We start from the raw sequence: 20,066 nt of genomic DNA, 5'->3' as shown, positions 1-20,066 counted from the left end.
CTTTTTCAACTTTGTGGGTTTCCAATAACATGGGTACAGGTGAATATTGTAGGGAAGAAAAGAAACCTTCTGGCCTGTAACATGATCTGTCTGTTGGAAGAATGCTTCATAGATCTGTTTATCTATCCCATAGAGGACAAAACCTTTACACAGGAAGCTACTGTTGCACTGCTTTTCTTCCAGAGGAGAAACTTACTGCCCCCAGATGATCTTGAAATTTCATGGCTGAATGTCCTGAGCAAAATTCGAAGGAATTTATACTGTTGAAGCAGATTACAAAGCCTTAAAATGTTGGTATTGCATGTTTTCTGAATTTTTTGTTGATCTTCTTTGAATATTTAACAAAAACATAGGAACACAGAACTTTTAGAGGATCTAGGGTTGTTGTTTGTAACATAATGGCAAGTTTAAAGATCATAAGGCATGAATTTTTTTCTGAAGGCTAACAAATAGTTGTGAAGTGTGTCTGTGAACCTTCTCTACATCTGTGCATTAATGTTCCAATAGCAGAGTTTGATGTCGTCTTTTAAAGTCCATTCTTTTCCATTGCCAGTACTATTGATGGTATGGTAGCTGAGGTGGATTTTTCATAACAGTCATTAAAAACTAATACAAATGTTTCTTTAAGTAGTTGTGGCCATAAATACATGTGGAAATCTGGTAAAAGGGGTTGTGAAAATAACATAATTAAGCACAACACACCAGTGTAAAGACTGTTGTGCCACACTGATGTGTAGAACTACTCCTTGTATAAGTGTAAAAGAGTAAAAGTGCTGTTGGCAGACATAGTTTGTGAAAATAGATTCTTGGCATATTTTATTCCGAAACCTTCAATACTTGAAATATGGAACTGTAGAGGAGAGCTGCTTTAAATGTCCTTTATTTCCTGTGCACATTGTGTATGTTTTTTAAAAATTCCTGGAAAGCAGGCATAAATTTAAGAAAATAAATCTTGCAATGCTAAAGCTTCATTGGAAAAAAAAAAATTTACAGGTTACTTTTCTTTTATTCTTTCTGTGCTTCTTTTGAAATAAAAGCTTTCCCATGTGTCATTGAAGACTGCTAAATGTGACCACTAATACTAAGTAAGCATTCAAGTTCACAGCCTGTGTCAGGATTCCTTATTTGGGTGTTGAGTTCTATGCAGAGGGACTTTTGTTTTTTACCACTATCTTTACACTACTAAATGAATGTAAGTTGATGGTAAGATTATCTGTAAGGTCAGAGTGAAACTTAAAACTTGATGGACAAAGTATACTTACTGAGACTGGAACTAGAAATAAACAGACAAAGAAAAGTATATGGCCATACTGATAGTTATAAATTAAGTGTCATGGTTTCAAATCTGGGAAAGTATCATCAGAATTTATAAAGTTTAACTTAAATAGTCCATTCTCCTCACTTCAGACATCTGTTACTGGTTATTGTTTGAATGACCACCATGTACATTATACAAAAAGGAATGTGGTTTTTGTAAGATCTCTGCTAATGTGGTAGATAAAATCCCAGTGCTTGATAGCAGTGCCAAAGGGCAAAGAAGTGCTGAACAATATTCCTCATCTTTACCATAACTTTCCTTCCTGGAAAAAACAGGCTTTGACAGTGGGAAAATGAAGACAGAGATAAGGAGAGGTGGAAAGAAGCTTGGGAACTGAGAGTGACATAGACCAGAACTCTAGTTCAGCAAGCAGAGGAAAAAATCTTCTCTTGCAGTGATGCACTGACATTATTATTTTGTTGTTGTCCTGTTGATGATTAAAAATTTGAGTTATATGTCCTTGATGCAGTAATAAATTAAAAGGACTAGAAAGTTAAGGAACAGTTGTTTTTGGTGGGACATAATGTAACAAGGATCTGTTTTTTACAGCTCTGGCAAGTGATCATTGACTTGTTTAAAGAGAAATGCACTGTTCTTATTAATGCAAAATGCTACATTGCTCTCAATTTTTTAAGATTTTTTTAAACTTTGAAAACATTTTATGGAGACGCAAAATTGTAACTGATGAAAATAATTTACCCCTTGTTGCATATTGAAGCAGCTGGCAGTGGTAGTTGTCTGGTTTTTATTGATTGTGGATGTTAAATTGCAATGCAGTGGTTAGCAATGCTTGCTGCTTATGAATCATGTTTCTCTCTTACAGGGCCAAGCAGATAGGTGTGGGTTCTGGGCAGTGAGCTGCACTGAGGACATCAGTAATTCTGAGTTGTTTTTTAGTTTTAACAAGTTGCTGCATATGTATTAATATTGCAATTGGACAAGGTTTAATTCAGGTAGGTAACATCTTAGTTGCTCTCTGTTAGGTACTACATCTTATTTTACTGAGCTGCTTCTGTCAGTTTTCCTAGAGTCCCCACTTGTTTAGGGGATGCATTAAGGAGGGAGGAATTGTGACCATAGCAGACATGAAGAAAGTCTCAAATGAAGAATTGAAATTCTTGAGAAATATCATGAAGCAGTAGATGACATTGTGATTTTTTTGTGGTACGCAAATGATCAATGATAGATTCTTATGCTCCTTGCTCTGTCTTACATAAAAGTATCTACCTTTAATAAGGAAACAATTCAAATAATAAAAACGGGACTGTTTTGCATAGAAATATTGTCTTAGATACAGAAGTGTGTTGTTGTTGCTGTTGTTTTTATGCAGTTTGATTTAGCATGGGGGGAACCTGGGTGAGTGAAGCAGAATTAATCTGAGGGAAGAGAATGAGGAGGAAGCATTGGCTGAATGTGATTCTATGTGCACAATAGGAGAGAGTACAAAGAAACATTTGTAGCACTTTGCTGATCGCTAAGATGTTGTTAAAAAGCTGTAATTTTTGAAGCAGGCGAACACTGAAAACTAGTTTTCCAACTCTGTTATGTTCTCAGCTGTAAAAAAAAAAAAAAAAAAAAAACAAAAAAAACAAAAACACCACAAGAGTGGGTCTTGATGTAGTTGGTTATGTTCATTATTTTGTACTTCGCACTGGAGTAAGTGCTCAAAAAGCCCAATTTTAGCATACAGGTCAGTAATAAACTTCAGCAGAGCTTATTCTTTGCAAACTACCACAGCTTCATGTATTAGATAGTGCTTCTTTTTACAGAACTGGTAACTCTGTCAGGTCGGTGTCTAACGTGTATTGGCAGATTAGCACAAACTCCTTTAAGGTAGAATTAAGGGATGTATGCATTTGTGCCGTGCTTTGGGAAAAGTCTGAACACCCATTGTGAAGAGAGACCTCCATCACAGCCTGCTGACTTCTTTACAGGGACCAGTGAGTGTAAAGACCAGAGAAATCTGGCTGTTGTAACCCATTTAGATTCCGTGAAAGTGATTGGCAAAGTGCTTTAAGTGAGCTAAAAAAAAAAAAAAAAAGTTTTACCTGGATTACCTAGCTAAGGAATAAAGGGAGAGAGAGAGCGAAGCGGGGAACTCTGGGCCAGTCCCTGTTTGTAAATGAGAAGGGAGCTGAATAGCAAAGGATTACAATGAAGTGTTGCAAAAAACCTCCCAGTATTTAGTGGCTGTACTATAAAACAACAGATGAATGCGACGTGCGTTTGAGTGAGGGAGAAGAACTCCAAGCGTATGTGTGTGGCTGCTGAACAACCTATCACCACATGGGAAAGTGTTGTTAAAGTTTACAGTATTCTCTGAAAGCATCAGCTTAATTCATTGTGGCACTTTGTAAAGCAAAAATATTTCTGGGAAATATGAGGAACAGAGTGAAGAAAACATAAGTAATACCATAATTGAGCTGTGGTACAAATTGAAGGCACATCTATTTTTTATCACTGTGTATGTTTATAGCTCTTAGCGGAGCTGCAAGAATTACTGAAAGGTGTGGAACATCTTTAGTGTAAGGAATGATTTAATCCTATTCAGCCTGGAAAAGACACAGTTGGAGGTGGGTGGGTGGGGAGTAATGTCGGTTTATTAAATCATGGAGATGGTGGGAAGAGTTAAATAAGAAGGGACCGTTACTTGGGGGTGCTAAACTAAACCAACAGGATCATTTTGAAATGAAGTAGAAGATGTGGTTCTTCCTGCATGTGAGATTGGTTTGTTGGCCTGCTTGCAGTTTTACACATCGGTCTGACAAATTATGTGAGTAAACTATCACTGACAACTACTAAGTACAAATAAAGCCTATGGGTTGGAAAACCCTAAAGCCTCACATCTGAGGTGCTGGACATCCAAGAAGACTACTGAGGAAAGGTTTCATTATTTGTTCTCTCTTTTAAATGTGCCTAACCCTACACTAGCCCCTGTCAGCCACGGGATGTAGTTCACTGTGAACTTTTGGATTGACCCAATATCACTTTTTAGATATTAAAAATATACATTTTGTTACAAAAAAAAATCAACACTGTTTATTAATTTAAGTGGTTTTAATGTAACATGTGTTAGGATAGCTGGTAATTAACACTGGTACTCGGCATTTATAAACATAATTGTAGGAATATTTCCCAAATATTCCTAATTAGTGACACAATCCATGGATTTTGAAAGGGAAAAAGAAAAAAAAAAAAAGCTTTGAAATTAAAACTTTTCTTAAATGCATTCCCAAATACAAGCTGATGTCGTAGGTACTGGCAGTATTTTTAACATTACTAGAGCTAAGTCCTCTTCCTTCCTTGAGGCAATATCTGTTTTGAGCTGAGTGTAACAGAAATTCTGAAAATAAATGAATCCTTCTACCTTTGTTTTTCTCCTCTCTGCTTTAAAAATAGACTACTCTGAAATCCAGGGAGCGTGTTGTTTCTGTGGTACTTCCTAGTAGGTGAAAATGAGCAATGCGTTACCCAGATTGTCTGTACATTATACTGAAATCAGCGTTTTCTCTTGGGTTTCCATTACTTAATTGACTACATGTGAATAAAGTACCTATCAATGTGCTTAGTGTGACAAAGAGTTACAGAAACAAACAAAACCAGTTCCAGATTGATCTATAATTGTGTCAAGTTCTGAGTTTCTTTATGGTAATCCTGTATATTTTTTCCTGGAAAAATCATTCACATTGAGCTTAGATAATCATTTCCCTCAGTGAAGAGTCTCAACTAGATTAAATAATTTTTACAAACCTTTTACATATAAATGGTAGGCACACCCCCCAACCTCAGTCTGAACAACTGACTTGTAGATAGATGAATATTTGCAGTAATGACTGTCACGTTTTTTTGTGTTTGTCTTTTATTTTTAATGTTACAAAGAGTTGATGCACTTGCTGAATGTACACAAATACTGATTATCTTCTATTTAATGCTCTGTGCTCCTGCCTTTATTACTGATCAGTGATGTTACTGAGTGCCTTCTGAAGGCCTAGTGGGAGAGCGCAGGTGGATTTCTTCAGCTGCAATCTGATTTAAGTTATGTCATCTGCCACCTGCTTTTCATTGCCCTGCTCTCTTCTCCAAGGTTGCTGCTTCTTCTGTATGCTAGGATTGAGATGTGAATAGACACCCTTATTTATTTCTGTCAAAAGGTTCTGATTTAGGTTAGTAGTTTTAATATGCCTTTTAAAATGAATATATTAAAACTGAGGTGGTTAGGGATCAGTTACGCCTGCTCCATCCTGGCAGCAGTATAGAATCATTAAGGCTGGAAAAGACCACTAAGATCACCACGTCCAACTGTTGACCCCATCCCCTGCCATGCTCACTAACCATGTCCCTCAGTACCACCTCTCCACGGTTCTTGAACATCTCCAGGGACAGTAACTCATAGAATCATAGAATGGTTGGGGCTGGAAGGGGCCTTTAAGACTATCTAGTTCCAACCCCCCCTGCTATAGGCAGGGACACCTCCCATTAGACCAGGTTGCTCACAGCCCCATCCAGCCGGCCTTGAACACCTCCAGGGGATGAGCATCCATAAAGTTGCTGGGCAACCTGTGCCAGTGTCTCACCATTTTCACAATAAAGAATTTCTTTCTAATATCTAGTCTAAGTCTACTCTCTTCCAGTTTAAAACCATTTTCCCTTGTTCTGTCACTACATGCCCTTATAAAAAGTCTCTCCCCATTTTTCTAGGACCCCTTCAGGTACTGGAAGGCTGCTATAAGATTCCAACCCCAGAGCCTTCTCTTCTCCAGGCTGAAGAGCCCCAGCTCTCTCGGCCTGTCATCATAGGGAAGGTGCTCCAGCCCTCTGATCATCTTCAATACTCTCCTCCACACCCACTCCAGCAGCTTTTTCCAGACCCACTCCAGCAGTTCTTCTTCTGCTGAGGGCCCCAAAACTGGACACAGTATTCCAGATGAGGTCTCATGAGAGAGCAGAGCAGAATCACCTCCCTAAACCTACTTATCACACTTTTCCACCACCTTCCTGGGCAGCTTATGCCAATGCCTCACTGCTCTTTCTGAGAAATTTTTCCTGATATTCAACCTGAACTGACCCTGAGACCTCAGGAGGAGATGAGGTGCAGGCAGCATGGGCAAGGACACACAGATAGGGTAGTGGCTGCCCCACCTGCAGCCTGAGCAGCCTTTCCCTAGCAGCACATCTGCCTGGTAGCACTGGGTCACCTCACTGCTTGTTCCCACTTGTTATGAACTCTTCAGTGTTCTACTGTGGTCTTCTCCTTTTTTTACTCCATTTCTGTTTTACTTATGCACAAAATCTATATATTATACAATCTGTTCAATGGCAAATAAAAGCCCTTTTTTTTCCAGTGCACTCTAAATAAATAAATAAATATTTCACCCTGTATTGCTTTGTAGCTGGTAATTCCTTGTGATTTTTTTCTATCTTTTTATATTTTGAGATTCCTTGTATTCTCTATCCATTTGATTCTGCTTTTTCAGGATAAGATTTGGAGCATTCCTTGTTTAATCTGTTGTACATTTATAGATAAAACACTGATGATATCGTTGAGCTTCCTTCTCTTTTATGTTGACAAAACATGCTACCACTTAATTTAAGGATTTTGTCTGAAGGAGCTATCTTTTATTATATGCCCTTCTGACTTCTCATGTTATTTCTGAAAAAGCCTTTATGCAGTTCTGATACTTTCCAGGCTTAACTCCACTTTAAGAGAAATTAGTTAAAAATGCAAAGTTAAAAAATACTTCTTTTACGCACTTGGAAAATGTAACATTGAAACCACTTAAGCAGATTTAACAATACTAAGAAATCCTTTTCATTTGTCTTGCTAGTCTGTTTTGCAAATAAAAAATACTTTGGCTTTATATATTTGTCTTAAAGCCTAAGCATGTGTAATCAATGTATCTTTAATCTGTTATTTTGGCATCAAGAGTTAACATCTGCAAATATTTTATATTGAAACATGGACTGCAGATGTTTGGTTTTCTGTTGCCTCCTGCTTCCCCCTTAAGTAGCTGCATGCTGCGGTAGGTAACATCTTCATGAGAGGGAGGAAAGGAAGTCAATTTTAGTGCAGGTGAGACCTTGTCTCTTAGTATAAAGAATCAGAAGCTTAGTAAAATAGTTGCAAAGTTAGGGAACATGGAATGATTTCCTGCTTGGGACCTGCCCTCGCTTCCCTATTCTGTTTTTGTGCAAGGGAAGTCGACCCAACCCTGCAGCTGTGGTACAAAGAACTCAAAATATCTTACTGGATGCATCATGTGCTTGGGAATTGCTTCTCTCTTTATCTTAATACTGTGCAGTTACCTTACCAAACAAATACTGGATTTTTTTTTTAATCTATTCTTCATTTTACAGTAATTTTGTAAATAGTGTCTTGCATGGTATTCAATGGCTGGATTTATTTCTTCTCACAGCATTTACATCAGAAGTATTCAGGGTGGTGCCTTTTTTGTTTTAATTTTTATTGCACTTGATTTTCTTGTCATGACTAGAATATGCAGAAACAAGAAATAGCGTGGCACGTTACTAAGTTCCTTAGCTGTTCTGCGTGGTGGTTATTTTTCATTTACTTAACAAATACATCACCAACTTGCCAATATGTAGTTGAAAATATTTTCTTATACGTCACAATTAGGCTTGTTAATTAACATGTAGCATGGAGGGTGTATATATGTAAAAGCTGTGAAAATTATTTACAAGGTAAAGGTCTGAAATGGGTGCTTAGGGTTTTTTGTTTTTTTGAAATTGATGGCTTGTAATACTTAGAAAATTATATGGGCCCTGCTGTTCATGATCTCTTGTTTATTGGAGTCTTTATCTTCAGTCAACCTGCTGTTTCTTAGTAGGATTTTAATGAAAAAAAACCTTTTACTATATTATGAAACTGATCATTTCAGTTATTTTAAACAATCACTAGACCTATGATGGTTAGAAATAGTAAATTTAAAATTGAATGTAGTTACTTTGGTGTAATATGGTAGAAGCTGATAGTGAACTAGGTACTTTGTTCATCTACAATGCTGTGAAATCAGAGGGAATTGGTCACTGTTATCAGTTATCAGTGCTTCACATTGCTGTGGTATCTGATCACACATTAGAAAATATTCATTTTCTAATGAATGTGCAGAGCTGTTTCTATAGGATACTTGCTGGTTTCTTTATCCTTTCACAAGTAAGAAACTAAATTGCAACGTTGACTTTCTAGAACCACAACAGTTGTCCTGAATTCCTGTACTGTACTGTAGGGACAAGGTCATTCCTGACACACCCATCTTCTATTGTCGATACCTTAGGGAGAGAGGTAAAGTAGCTCTCATCTCCATCTACACCCACTGACCAAAGATAAGTGATACACAGTAACATGTCATCCTGTGTCACCTTACTGGTGTGTCCAATACCTAGGCAACATCCTTACTGTTGACAATTAGAAAATAATTTAATGTAGATAAATTCTCTCGTATTCCCTCCCAGTAAACCCAACTGCCATAAATGCAGGCATTAATCTCTGCAGAGAGTAATATTTCTTCCTGGCCTGCTCTTTAAAATTTTAAACATATCATAGTATTTATAACATTTTACAACCCAGGAGTGAAAGCAGCGTGGTGGAATCTCAAATTACCTGTTCCATCTTGAATAAATACTGTGCTTCTATTTCTGCTTTTCAGATCAGTTCTGACACAGGCAGGGAATGCTCTATGTCCTATGAAAACAGTGTTGAGTTTGCACTGCTACTTGCAGAGTTTGCCCGGAGGAAAAATTTGCGTTTTGCAATTGTTTGGGCTCCAGCTACATGCCTCCATTCAATATGTAGTCTACAAACCTCCTACAGAGCTGGGACCAGCATAGAATGACAACATAAATTAAGCTTAATACTCTCATGCAATTTAGGCCTCTTTTTCAACGTTGTACCTGATAGAGCAGTTCTCCAAGACCAGTTCAGATGTTTAGATTAAGTAATGACTACTTAGCCTGGCTGTGGGTGATGAACTGAAGGGATCTGTTTGCAATGAAATATTCTCACATTACTAACGCTTTAGCGTGGCAGATACATGCTTTAGAGTACATGCTTTAGAGCAGAGATATTTAGGGTGTTCTTGAAGGTGTTGTCTTGATTGATTTAATCTACTGATTTGGGTGGATCTCTCATAATTACGCACTTTAACAACAGCGTGTTAGTGCTTAATTTGAGAGTCTCTGTTATAATATACAGCTCCATCAGATTTGAAACTATTTAGATTTCTTTACACTTTCCTGGGAGCTGAATCTCAGCATGTCTTTTTGTTGTCATGGTTTTATGATTTTTGATATCAGTATTTCACATCATAACATCATGTAGAGCTCTGGAAGTTAGAGTTAATGCTCCAGTTCCATGAACTGCTGGCTTTCTGTGTACTTGCTTCTCAGAAGAGAAGAACTGCATACCCCAGAGGGCTTTTCGTTTCCATTCAGACAGAAGATAAAACTGTTGGCAAGTCACAAGATGTCCCTTTTTTCCCTTTCTGCTTGTCTCTGCGGCATGTGCTCCCTAGCAGTCTCACCTTCAGAATTACAGTAAGGCTTTTGGTTTTTGAATGCACTCTTTCTCATTTCATTTGATGTAATAGCTTCAATTCCAATTATATTGTATTATATAGTGTTATCTTGCATTCAGATATCTTATTTAGTAAATTAACTTTCCTCCTCAGATCATTGTCACTGTTTCATTTTTAAGCCCATCTCCCTACCATTTTCCCCTTTCCCAGGGTCCGTGGGTCCCCTCTCCCCATTAGTCACAGAACTGGGTCAAACCAGCCTGTAAACCATTGACACTTGTTTTCAATTTTTTTCCATCATTTCTTACATTTAATATTCGGTCTATCCACATCTTCTGAGAGCTTAACATCCTGCTTTGATGTGGTGTTCTTGCGTGCTCAGTTTGCTCTTCCCAAAAGTTTGTCCTAAAGGCTTGTTCATTGCTTGCACCTTTCTGCTGGTATAGAATCATAGAATGAAGATTGGAAAAGATGTCTAAGATCATCTAGTTTAGCTGTCAAACCATCGGTGGGTATACGAACCCCTGAAGGTGGGTTCAGTATTCCTGTAGCTTACTGGCTGAGTTTTTAAGTTGTTTTTTCTTTCCACTAAAACACTCATTCACTAGGCTGGTGGTGTTGATCTTATGCTCCCTTTTTACTGTTGCAGTGATCCTGTAGATTTTGGAAGCAGAGGATGGCTAAGATCTAGGTGTTAGCTATAATCCACTGTTAACACCATCAGCCATTTGTCAAAACTTCTGAAAACTCTAATAAATAGAGTTCTATTTGAGATTTTCAGAGGGCAGTCTGGTTGTTTGCTGGATGCTCATTAAAATGCAGTATATGGCCTAAACACTGTAAAATTTTCCACAATGTAGCAGAGCTGAAGTCTCTGGGTGCAAATTTCTAGTTACTCTTCCAGTTATGCAGATCTTCAATCTTTTTTTATGGTTCAAGATCTGTAGTCCCGTTTTGCAAGCAGTACAAGCAGCTGTGGATCCACCAATAAAACAGTAAATGGCTCAGCTTTGAGGATGTTTTGGGTTACGACTCATCTCTTCAGGGACATACAGTATGTCAGAGCAAACGAAAACCTACAAGCTTTGCAAGTTTTCCAGAACCAGCCAGTTATAGTTTAGAGATGAGAAAAGGTCAAAAGAAGACGATTTTTTTTTCCTTAGTTTTAATTCTTAAATCTTGACCATTCTGAAGAACAAACTTGGATTGTGCACTCCTTGAATTCCTGCTTCTTGAGAGCTTTCTCCCTGGTGTGTTCTGTTCTCTTTCTGAATCAGCTGAGGGGTGATCCTTTTATACTCATCAGTTCCTCTTGGTGGGTGACCCTATAATTGATCTCATGATGTTAATACCAAGCCAGGCCGTGGTAACCTCTTGTTTCCTAAACCCCCATAATTCAAAGTTGGAAGACCACGTTGCTTTGAGCAGTAATTAGAGAGAGCTGTTTCTGTGAAAGTTGGCTGTATAGCAAAAAAAACTCAACAACTCAATCATTTAAAAAATAAAAATAAGAAGTAAGTAACCCCCTTGCTCCCATTTTGTTTTTTTTTTCTAGGAGGGAAACCCTCCAAGTTTCAAATTCTAGAGATTTTTGAAAAATATTTGCAAAAGCTATATGCATATCAAAATGTAGTTTTATTTCTAAGAAGATTAAAATAATTATCATGTCAGATGACACCAAATCTCCTTTGCTTCCATACAGCCACCTGCAGCACTAGTGGCACCTGCAGCTCTCCTGAGCCATGCAGGCTGAGTTAATGCAGGTTAAGGCATTTGTCTACCAGAAAAGTTTGTCCTACTGTTTGGGAATCTTGTACTACCTTGAAGCATAGTAACACTAAGACGCATTTATAAATGAATATATATTTTTTGTGTGCAGTAGCATACATAAACGCTTCTGTGCTGTATCCTTAGTAAATGATTTTTTTTTCCTATTCTTCTAGAAGAGAAAGAATCAAAATACTGAAAATAATTGGTCGCAATGTGTAAACAAAAGGAAAGCCTGTTTTCTTTGCAGTCAGAAAGATGAAGTAGGAAAATAAATTTGCTTCTAAAAAGCCTGGAAAAACTGAAGGGTAGCATTCATATACTGTCATAATGTAGTTGGCGTGATGTATAGACCAATACAAAATATCTTTATGCTTACTGTTGTAGATTTTTGAACTGATACAATTGAACTTGGAACATCTGTTGATTTTAGAAAAACTAGAAAGAATGAAATATATTATAAGTATTTTTCTGGTTGTTAGAGGATATTTCCTTCAAACCTATGATTTATTTTCACAATTTCTCTTAGCTGTGCTTTTGCCACCTGGAGGCTGATGGCACCTTCCAGCAATTATGTCTTTAGTAGCCCTTTCCAGCATTGCAATAGCTCTGAGTGCCCATCAGGATGTAGTCTTAAAAATTAACAGGCAAACAAACAAACCCCCAGAAACAAATGATAGACATAATCTGAATATGAAATACAATTATCACCCAAATTCAATACCACATTTTTCTAGAAAGGCAAAAGGGAATTTAAAAGAACTGGAAACATTAGAGTTCTTCTATGCTTAGCCTGGAAAACTGGAGGTTTTGTAGTATAGGGCATTCTTCTCTCCTGGTGGAACTGAGATATATGCTTCAAAGTCCTGTAATTAAAATTTAATTATAAACAAAGCAAAGTTTATCAGGAAAGGTATTACTGATCAGTGTACAGTAAAAACAACACAGCAAACTCCCTAAGCTTTTGGGACTACAAAATAGCCAAAATATCACACACTTTGTTTTGAACTGGGCTTCAATTAATCCTGACTGTACAGCTCCCATCTGCACAATAATCATAGAACAGAGAAATTCTAATATGCCTCTTGGGAGGCTAGCCCTCCATTTCTGCCTTGGTCAGTGATGCAGCACATTTGGAATGATGTAACTGAATATAAAATCACCGTACTTGAATGTTTTTGTTTTGTTTTAAGGCTGTTTGAAGCAATGCAATTTCAACAGAGGAGAGTACCACATAGGGGCTGCCTTATTGAGAAGATGAGCATGGCAGTATTTTTTCAGGTTTATCTACTAGTGATCTATCTAATATTGGATTACCCTGGGCCAAGGTTTTAGCAGGTTATGAGAAGGTTATTTTCCTTGATTGAGTTACCGCTTGGCACTGGTATTCATTCAGCTTACGTGCTACTTTATCTTTTCAATTTGCAGAACCTACAAAGTGTTTGATGTATTTTTATAAACAGTTTGATTCCAGAAAATATGTTCTGGATCAGATGCATTACTGTATAACAATATACTGACAACATTCTGAGATAATTTAAAACCTTACACTTAACAATGCTTGAATGTTATTAGACTGTTATGGTGAGTACAGTAACCTGAGAAAATGAGATTTTTGAGTTTGAGAATTATGGAATATCAAACTGGCACATCTGAGTTTGTATTTAATTGTTTAGTAAAATTTTGTTCTAGTGATTATTGACATGTTTCCCATTAAATCAGGGTGTCAGGTCTCAGTTTTGACAATTGCATCTCAAATTTATTTTCAGTACAAATCTTGAGATAGGCTGAAAAAAAACAAACAGTTGTTTTATTTGCCTCTCAGTGACAAGTTGCTTCTTGCAGCCCTAATGATTGAAAGCACTGCATTTTCTCCAAAATACAAACTAGTATTTTAATGGAATTACATGTCTTCAGAGCATAAAGAAAAATAACTTAGAAACCTTTTTAAGAGTATTCTATCTATTAACATAAACACTGTACATCTTCCTCTTACCTCCATTCCCTACAATTATTTATATTGGAGTTCAGACTGCAAAGGGAACTCTTCCTTTGCTGCTGGGGCAAAGTTGTATTTAGCTGTTTAGTGCAAATACTGTATGTAAATCTGTACCACGTGAAGGAATATGAAGTATAAATATAGGTGTAGGGATTAAGCACAGTGTGCCCTGGAATCATGCTCAGGAGCTGCTGTTTGTGTCACATTCAGAGCTTGGGAAAAATAGGAGTTTACAGTATCCAAAAAAGATCTGTGCTTATTTTCCTTTAATCCCATTTGTCCTGGGCAGTTCTGCTTCCTTGTGTCCCGTTCTGAAGTGTGTCTGTAGCTGAGTGGTGAGGCTGTTGGGATTTTGGTGTTGAAATGGCTCTGGATAAGATGTCCACAGGCAGAGTGCTCCAAAATGCCGAGGGCTGGGAATCTTCCATTGGGAAAGCTCATCTATTACAAGGATTTACACACTATTCATATGTATTTGTTTTTTTTTGAAGTATTACAAATGTTTAGTCTATTAGTGGTGTTTTAAAATAACTTGGAACTGTTTCAGCATCTTGTTTCAAATATGGTTATTTTCTGTTTTCATTGATAAATGAGACAAATATTGTTATTTGAAAGAAAATAATTACAAATGCTATCTCACTAAAAGCAAGTCTATGCTTTGCATGTGTGCATATGTCTCTATATCTATGTATACCTGTATCTATTTACATAAAAAAAGGTTCTGCAGTGAGTACCAAATAGTGCAAGTTAGCACCCAGCATTAGATAATTGGAATTTTCTCGATATATCAAGCTCTTGTTTGTTGTTGCAAGTGACATATTATGAATAACTTACTACCTCTCTGTGCCTATAATATGCAGTGTCTGCTATCGCTTTGCTGGTCAGTAGTCAACTCAAAAGTTTTTTAGAGCTGACTAATGATTCACCAGAGATTTCTGAGAGAGATTTTGCCATCATTGTAAAGCTTGAAGAGGTTTGCTATTGCAGCCATATGGCAGTTCTTGGTTCTCTGGAGAAAAGAGAATCCTTTTGATAAACAGATCAAAGTGTTCTGTTCTTTTAGTGAATGATACCTATAAGTAACGTAGAACTAATTTCATGCTGCCTGCCTCATTTGCTGTAGTCTTGCATTCTGCCTACAATACGATATTGGTCATGCATTATATTTTAAATATAGTTAAATCATTATTTAAATAGTTCTGTTCTTGGGTAATTAGGCAATCCCAAATACGTAGTTTACCAAATGTGCTATCATGATTGGTAAAATCAGTGTATAAATGTGGTTGCTCGTTGTACTAGCCATGCAGGTAAGGAGACTCTCAAAGACTCTTTTTTTGCTATACCAAAAGCCTAAAACTTAGACTTTTGGACTGCAGGTGGTGAACAACTGTAGACTAAAAATATATACCATAGTATTTCTAGAAACAGTTGCATTTGCTCTGGGAATTCTGATGAGGGGTACGCAGATGTTTGGCAGTGAGGGGCAAATATAGTGACAAACTTAGAACAGAAAGTGTATGCTGCAGCACCTCCCTGAAAGGAAACAGATCTCAGTCTGGGCTGTATGTACACCTTTGAGGCTTGTCTGATAGCAGGAAGTTCTTTCTATTCCATCAGGCATTCCAGATGTGCAGTTGCCATGAGCGCACATGCCTGGTCTCATAGAATGAGTTTATTGTGCCATAGATGTGATGCAAGGAGCCAAAAAAGAGAGGAGAAGGTTTTACGTTGGAAGATATTCCATTAAAGGAAGTATGAATGAGATTTGGTGCTGTGTCTCAGCAGAAAAGGGAAAATTTAGGGTTATGACACACCATATTTCTACATATGGCATGAGGCATTATTCTCTCTGTAGAGGTGATACAGCTCCCAGCGGAACTAAGGAGATGTGTATGTGACCCTTTGGGATGGAGCCTGCATCATCCTAGAAGTGTCTTGTGAGAGTAATAGTCTTATAATCATTGAACTATTAAAAGTATTGGCTGAATGACAGATGTGAATGAGCGTGAGGTAATTACCACAAATTCTTCAAACTTTACTGTTCCTTTTTTTTTTTTTTTTTTTTCTTGTGGGAGTTTGGTGAAGGAATAGCTTATTTTTCACAGGATAATTTGCCTGAGTTCCCATTTTCAAGAGGTATAGATGGAAGAAACTTCAGAGTGTTTGGTGCTTGCTGTTATATTTAAGGCTTTCTGTTAGCTACCTGAAGTATGTCTGGCATTCTGATTTCTCATTAAGTTCACTGATAAATATCAATTTGCAATTCCATGCTTTGTAGTCTGCCACAAACTTCTGCGCTTTGCTTGTTGCATCTCTGGCTCAGATGCATATGTATACTTGATTCTTTACTTCCTTGTCTCTTGACAGCTACAATTGAACCTTTTTTATTTCTTTTCAATTTGTCTTTCTTTTTTTCAGTGTGGGAACTTTGCTGTTTTGGTGGATGTTCATATTTTGCCCGAAGGCTCCAATAAAGACACCAGCTGGTTTTCAGATCAGGAAAAGGAGGTACAACAAATAACAGTTCTACTTCAAAAGCCTGTGGTCACAGGGAAATGTTGGATAGCCTTGAACTGTTCTGTGTTTTTCAATGTTACGATGAGAGCACTGCTGGTTGTGCCTAACTGAATGGTTGCTGTGGGGCCCCTAAGTGAACTACACGTGCTTTTTGGGTCACTAATGGCCACTTTCTATTTCCCTTTTAATTTTTAAGCTCTGCATGTGTATGCATGTGGTTTTGATTCTTCTAACTTTGGTTTTAAAAGCATCTCTCTGACTGTATCTTTGTCTTCTGTAAACTGTCCTGAGTTATGAATAATGGATTGTGACAGGTATCACTTTTGTAGAGCTTGTTGGTGAAAAGCCTGTTAACTGTTTTATCACACTGAGGAAAGTGTGAATGGTATTTTATTTAGAGAGTGAGTGCAAGAAAATATAATGTATATGCATGATATGCAAGGTAATGTGTAGCAGAACTACTGTATCTCACTAAGGGAGATTATTAAACTTGATTTTTAAATGTATCATTTGAATATCCTGACAGCAGATGAAATATTAGAAATTCAGAACCTCAGCAACAGTAAAATTACAAATGTAACTTTCATCAGATTCTGTGATTTCTGTAAGAATCTTGTGATGAGTTACTGGCTGGAGTTTTCCCCTATTTCAGTCTGCATGGGAACTTGAGAAGTTCCCTGCTGAAAATAATGCAAGACATGTTTGAGATGCCTGTGGACTTTCCCGCAAGTCTCTGTTACGGTAATTTTCAGCAGATAGCTTTCCTAATAATGGCATAATTAACTTGTCACTGCAGAGCATCCCCATATGGTCACAGCAATGTGTTTAAAGAAAGAGGAAAAAAAACCCAAAACTTGCCAAATTAGTGGTCAGAGGGAGTGAAGGCAGAATATTTATCAGGTTGACCCGATTTGTGCTTTAAGAATCAGACAAAGGAGAAAATACGGGAAGTCTTTTAGATTACTTTTTTCCTCAAGTAAATGAATACTCCTTACCACTTCTATTTATAATTGGCACTATCTTGGTTATAAGTTTTAAGTGCTTTCAAAATGTATTCTGTATCATTGCCAAAACAAAAGATGTGAATTTCAGGAAATTAGATCATGAGTGATTTAATAAAGAGGCATGATGGGGCAGCATTCAGTGTGTTGCTGTGACCGTGTGTTTTGAGAGAAGTACAAAGGGTGCATATTTTCAACAACCAAGAAGTGTGATTCCAATAGCTTTACAATTTGCTTCCTGAAAGCCCTACACAGAGTCTTTGCTGTACCGGGGAGAAAAGGTCAAATTATGCCTATGTGTTTTTTTAATTTTTTTTTTTTTTTTTTAGTTTTTTTTTTTTAGTTTTCACCTCAACAAGTTTTTCACATCTCCAGAATCCATCACTTTAACAGTGGTACAATCTTTGTTTGTTTGTTTGTCTGTCTGAGGAACTGTAGGGAAAAGCAGATGCCTTTCAGGCACCCTGTAACATAAGCATGATTTGTGCTGATCCTCCCCCTGGAAGAAGTCGTGGCTGCTGTCTGTGGGATGCAGAGCCCTGCAGAGGGATAACGCGGGGGCAGGCGCGGTACTGCTGCAGAGAGGGAATGGCATGGTCTGCTGGCGGTGCGATTCAGAGTGGAGAGAAGAGTGCAGGCTGTGTGAGGCAGGCTGAGAGCTGCATACAAGCCCTTTTGCGTGGGGATGGTGTTAGAAAAGGCTGTGCATGTTGTCTGGCTGGGCACTTTGCTGAGCACAGTCTCTGCGTGTTGCTGTGTGGTGTATAAGGGTCATTTTGGACTGACATATGCAAATCACTAATTTGATGCTTTTCAGGAACTTTTCTCTTTCTGCCCTACCCTTTCTAGTTTTCCTGCCCTTTGTGTCCTCTTTCTTTTTCCCTAGAATAACAAACTCAAAGTTTTAGCCTTGTACTTGACAAAAGAACTATTTCTTTTTTAGACTGATTTCTCCTCATGTCCTTGCTGTAATATCTCCACTTTGCATACAGAAAGGTCTGAGTTATCAGTTCTGTTCAGTGGAGGACTAGAAGTAAGAGAAAATTATCTTGAAAATTGCTCATTTGTACTTTCTTAAATATAGACCTGTATAGTTCTTTGTGGAGAACAATAAATATAATTTCCCTAGGCATAACCATGGAATTAAATATTTTCCATGTAAATTAAAGAAATGCGTGTTGATCTTTTTGTTGTGGAAGGAACCACATACAAACTCCTTCCTCTGCTTTCTAGACTTTTCATTCTAACCTGAATGCACAGTCCTGCTGAAGGAATGTGTAATGAGATCACTTTAATGAGTTAAACAGAGGAATAGGCAGATACTGTATTTTACAACTATATTTTTCAAGCAGAAAGGAAAGTGTATTTCTAGCTGTCAGGAGAAAATACTATTTGTGGTTCACCTATATATGTATATTGCTCTCACTTAGAGCAATATGTTAAAAATGTTCCTCTGCATACTTGGTAGATAAATCCAAAGTAAATTTTCAGCCACGGTATTTTATGTTTGGTGGTACTAATATAATTTTGTCTGATGTCCAAACACATCAGACACCTTAAAAAAGGTAAAATGATATATTTGTATGCTGCAAGTGTCATTTCTATGAGCACAAAGTTAGACATAGTGGAAAATAAAAATTCTGAAGTAAAAGGCACAAATGTGCATGTGCCTTAATCTGAAAACTTGATCTAATATTTGAGATAAATATTTTGCTTTTATATCAAGGAGTGTCTTTTTCTGTGGTTATTCTGGATGAAAGGTTTGTTCTTCTTTCAGAGTTGTCTGTATTTTGTTGTTGTGTTGTGCTTTGAAGGAAGTATGAAAAATATGAATGGATAAATTTAGGAGGAGTAAAATCAAATGAACTGGAGGAATTAGGTTACTGTGACCAAGTTAGTTCTATGTCCTTCCTTCCCAAATTACACTGAAATGAACCAAAATATCTGCTGTGGTTTATACTGATTCTTTCAGTGCTGATGATTCCTGGCAATATCTTCATTAATATTTTGCTTAAATTTCTGGTGTTATGATACTTAACAATGTGTATTTTTTCATACTTTGCATGCAAAATAATTTAATTTTCTTTTAAACAATGGTATTTAATGTCATAATGTATTTCTATTACTAAGAACTTCAGCGATTTTCTATAAATAAATTGCACCATGCATTGAGACCTATCTGAATCATAGTTTTTACTCTCTTATTCTTCCAAACTGTAGAAGAAATGATTAAAATGTGTTAAAAAAAAAAAAAAAAAGTTTAGAAAAGCTGTTAGGATTTCTCTTCCTTGTTCTAATGTATTTCTTAAGTACTGTGCTTCTCACCTCTGTGGAACACCACAGTACCTGATTACAGACAACATTTTTTTATTCTCACCTCTGTGTAATCAGATTGCAGTACCAGATTAATGTTGGAGAGATTTTGTACCTTTGTGCATTTGTTGTGCATGCAATGCTTAGCTCTGAAGAGGGAAATATTGACATTTCAGGAGGTCTGCATGTACCTAGAAGAGGTGGTCGTTTCACGGATCAAACGCTACTTGGAAGCACCTAAACAGCGTGGTCAATGGAAGTCAATGGAACATGCATCGTCAACTCCTCTGTTCATTACAGGTAAAATCAGTTATTTAATCTATAAAACAATAAAACAAGGTAAAATATGGTGGAAATTACTGTTCTTTACTTTTCCATTAGAAACTTCCCATCGTGAAATCTAGTAAAGCCAAAATATCTGGAGTTTTAGGGTTTGAAATTACTTTGGCTATGTTTTTGAAAAAAACAGGAATGGGTTTTAATTTTCTGTACATTGTTGAAAAATTGACATCTCACTTGTGCTATTAAATTAATGTGAGAGACTATAATCGAGCAGAATGAAAGAATCCATGTTCCTCTAAAAATGATGGAAAACTGTCTTTTTTCTGAAGTCAGGTTTC

General features: G+C 37.1%; 1 protein-coding gene across 3 annotated transcripts in view; it reads left to right on the top strand.

The window, feature by feature from the left end:
* The window catches only part of SLX4IP (SLX4 interacting protein), a 120,150-nt gene that overhangs the window by 23,036 nt on the left and 77,048 nt on the right, over positions 1-20,066 (top strand). For all 3 annotated transcript variants that reach the window (XM_085218957.1, XM_085218956.1, XM_085218955.1), the window contains exons 4-5: positions 16,034-16,123; positions 19,623-19,746. In XM_085218957.1, the coding sequence (XP_085075083.1) occupies positions 16,034-16,123; positions 19,623-19,746 (214 nt within the window). The remainder of the gene's footprint in view (positions 1-16,033; positions 16,124-19,622; positions 19,747-20,066) is intronic.

This window comes from Meleagris gallopavo, chromosome 2 (assembly GCF_905368555.1).
Source record: "Meleagris gallopavo chromosome 2, MGAL_WU_HG_1.1, whole genome shotgun sequence".
Lineage (NCBI taxonomy): Eukaryota > Metazoa > Chordata > Aves > Galliformes > Phasianidae > Meleagris > Meleagris gallopavo.
This window is presented reverse-complemented; position numbering and strand designations above follow the sequence as displayed.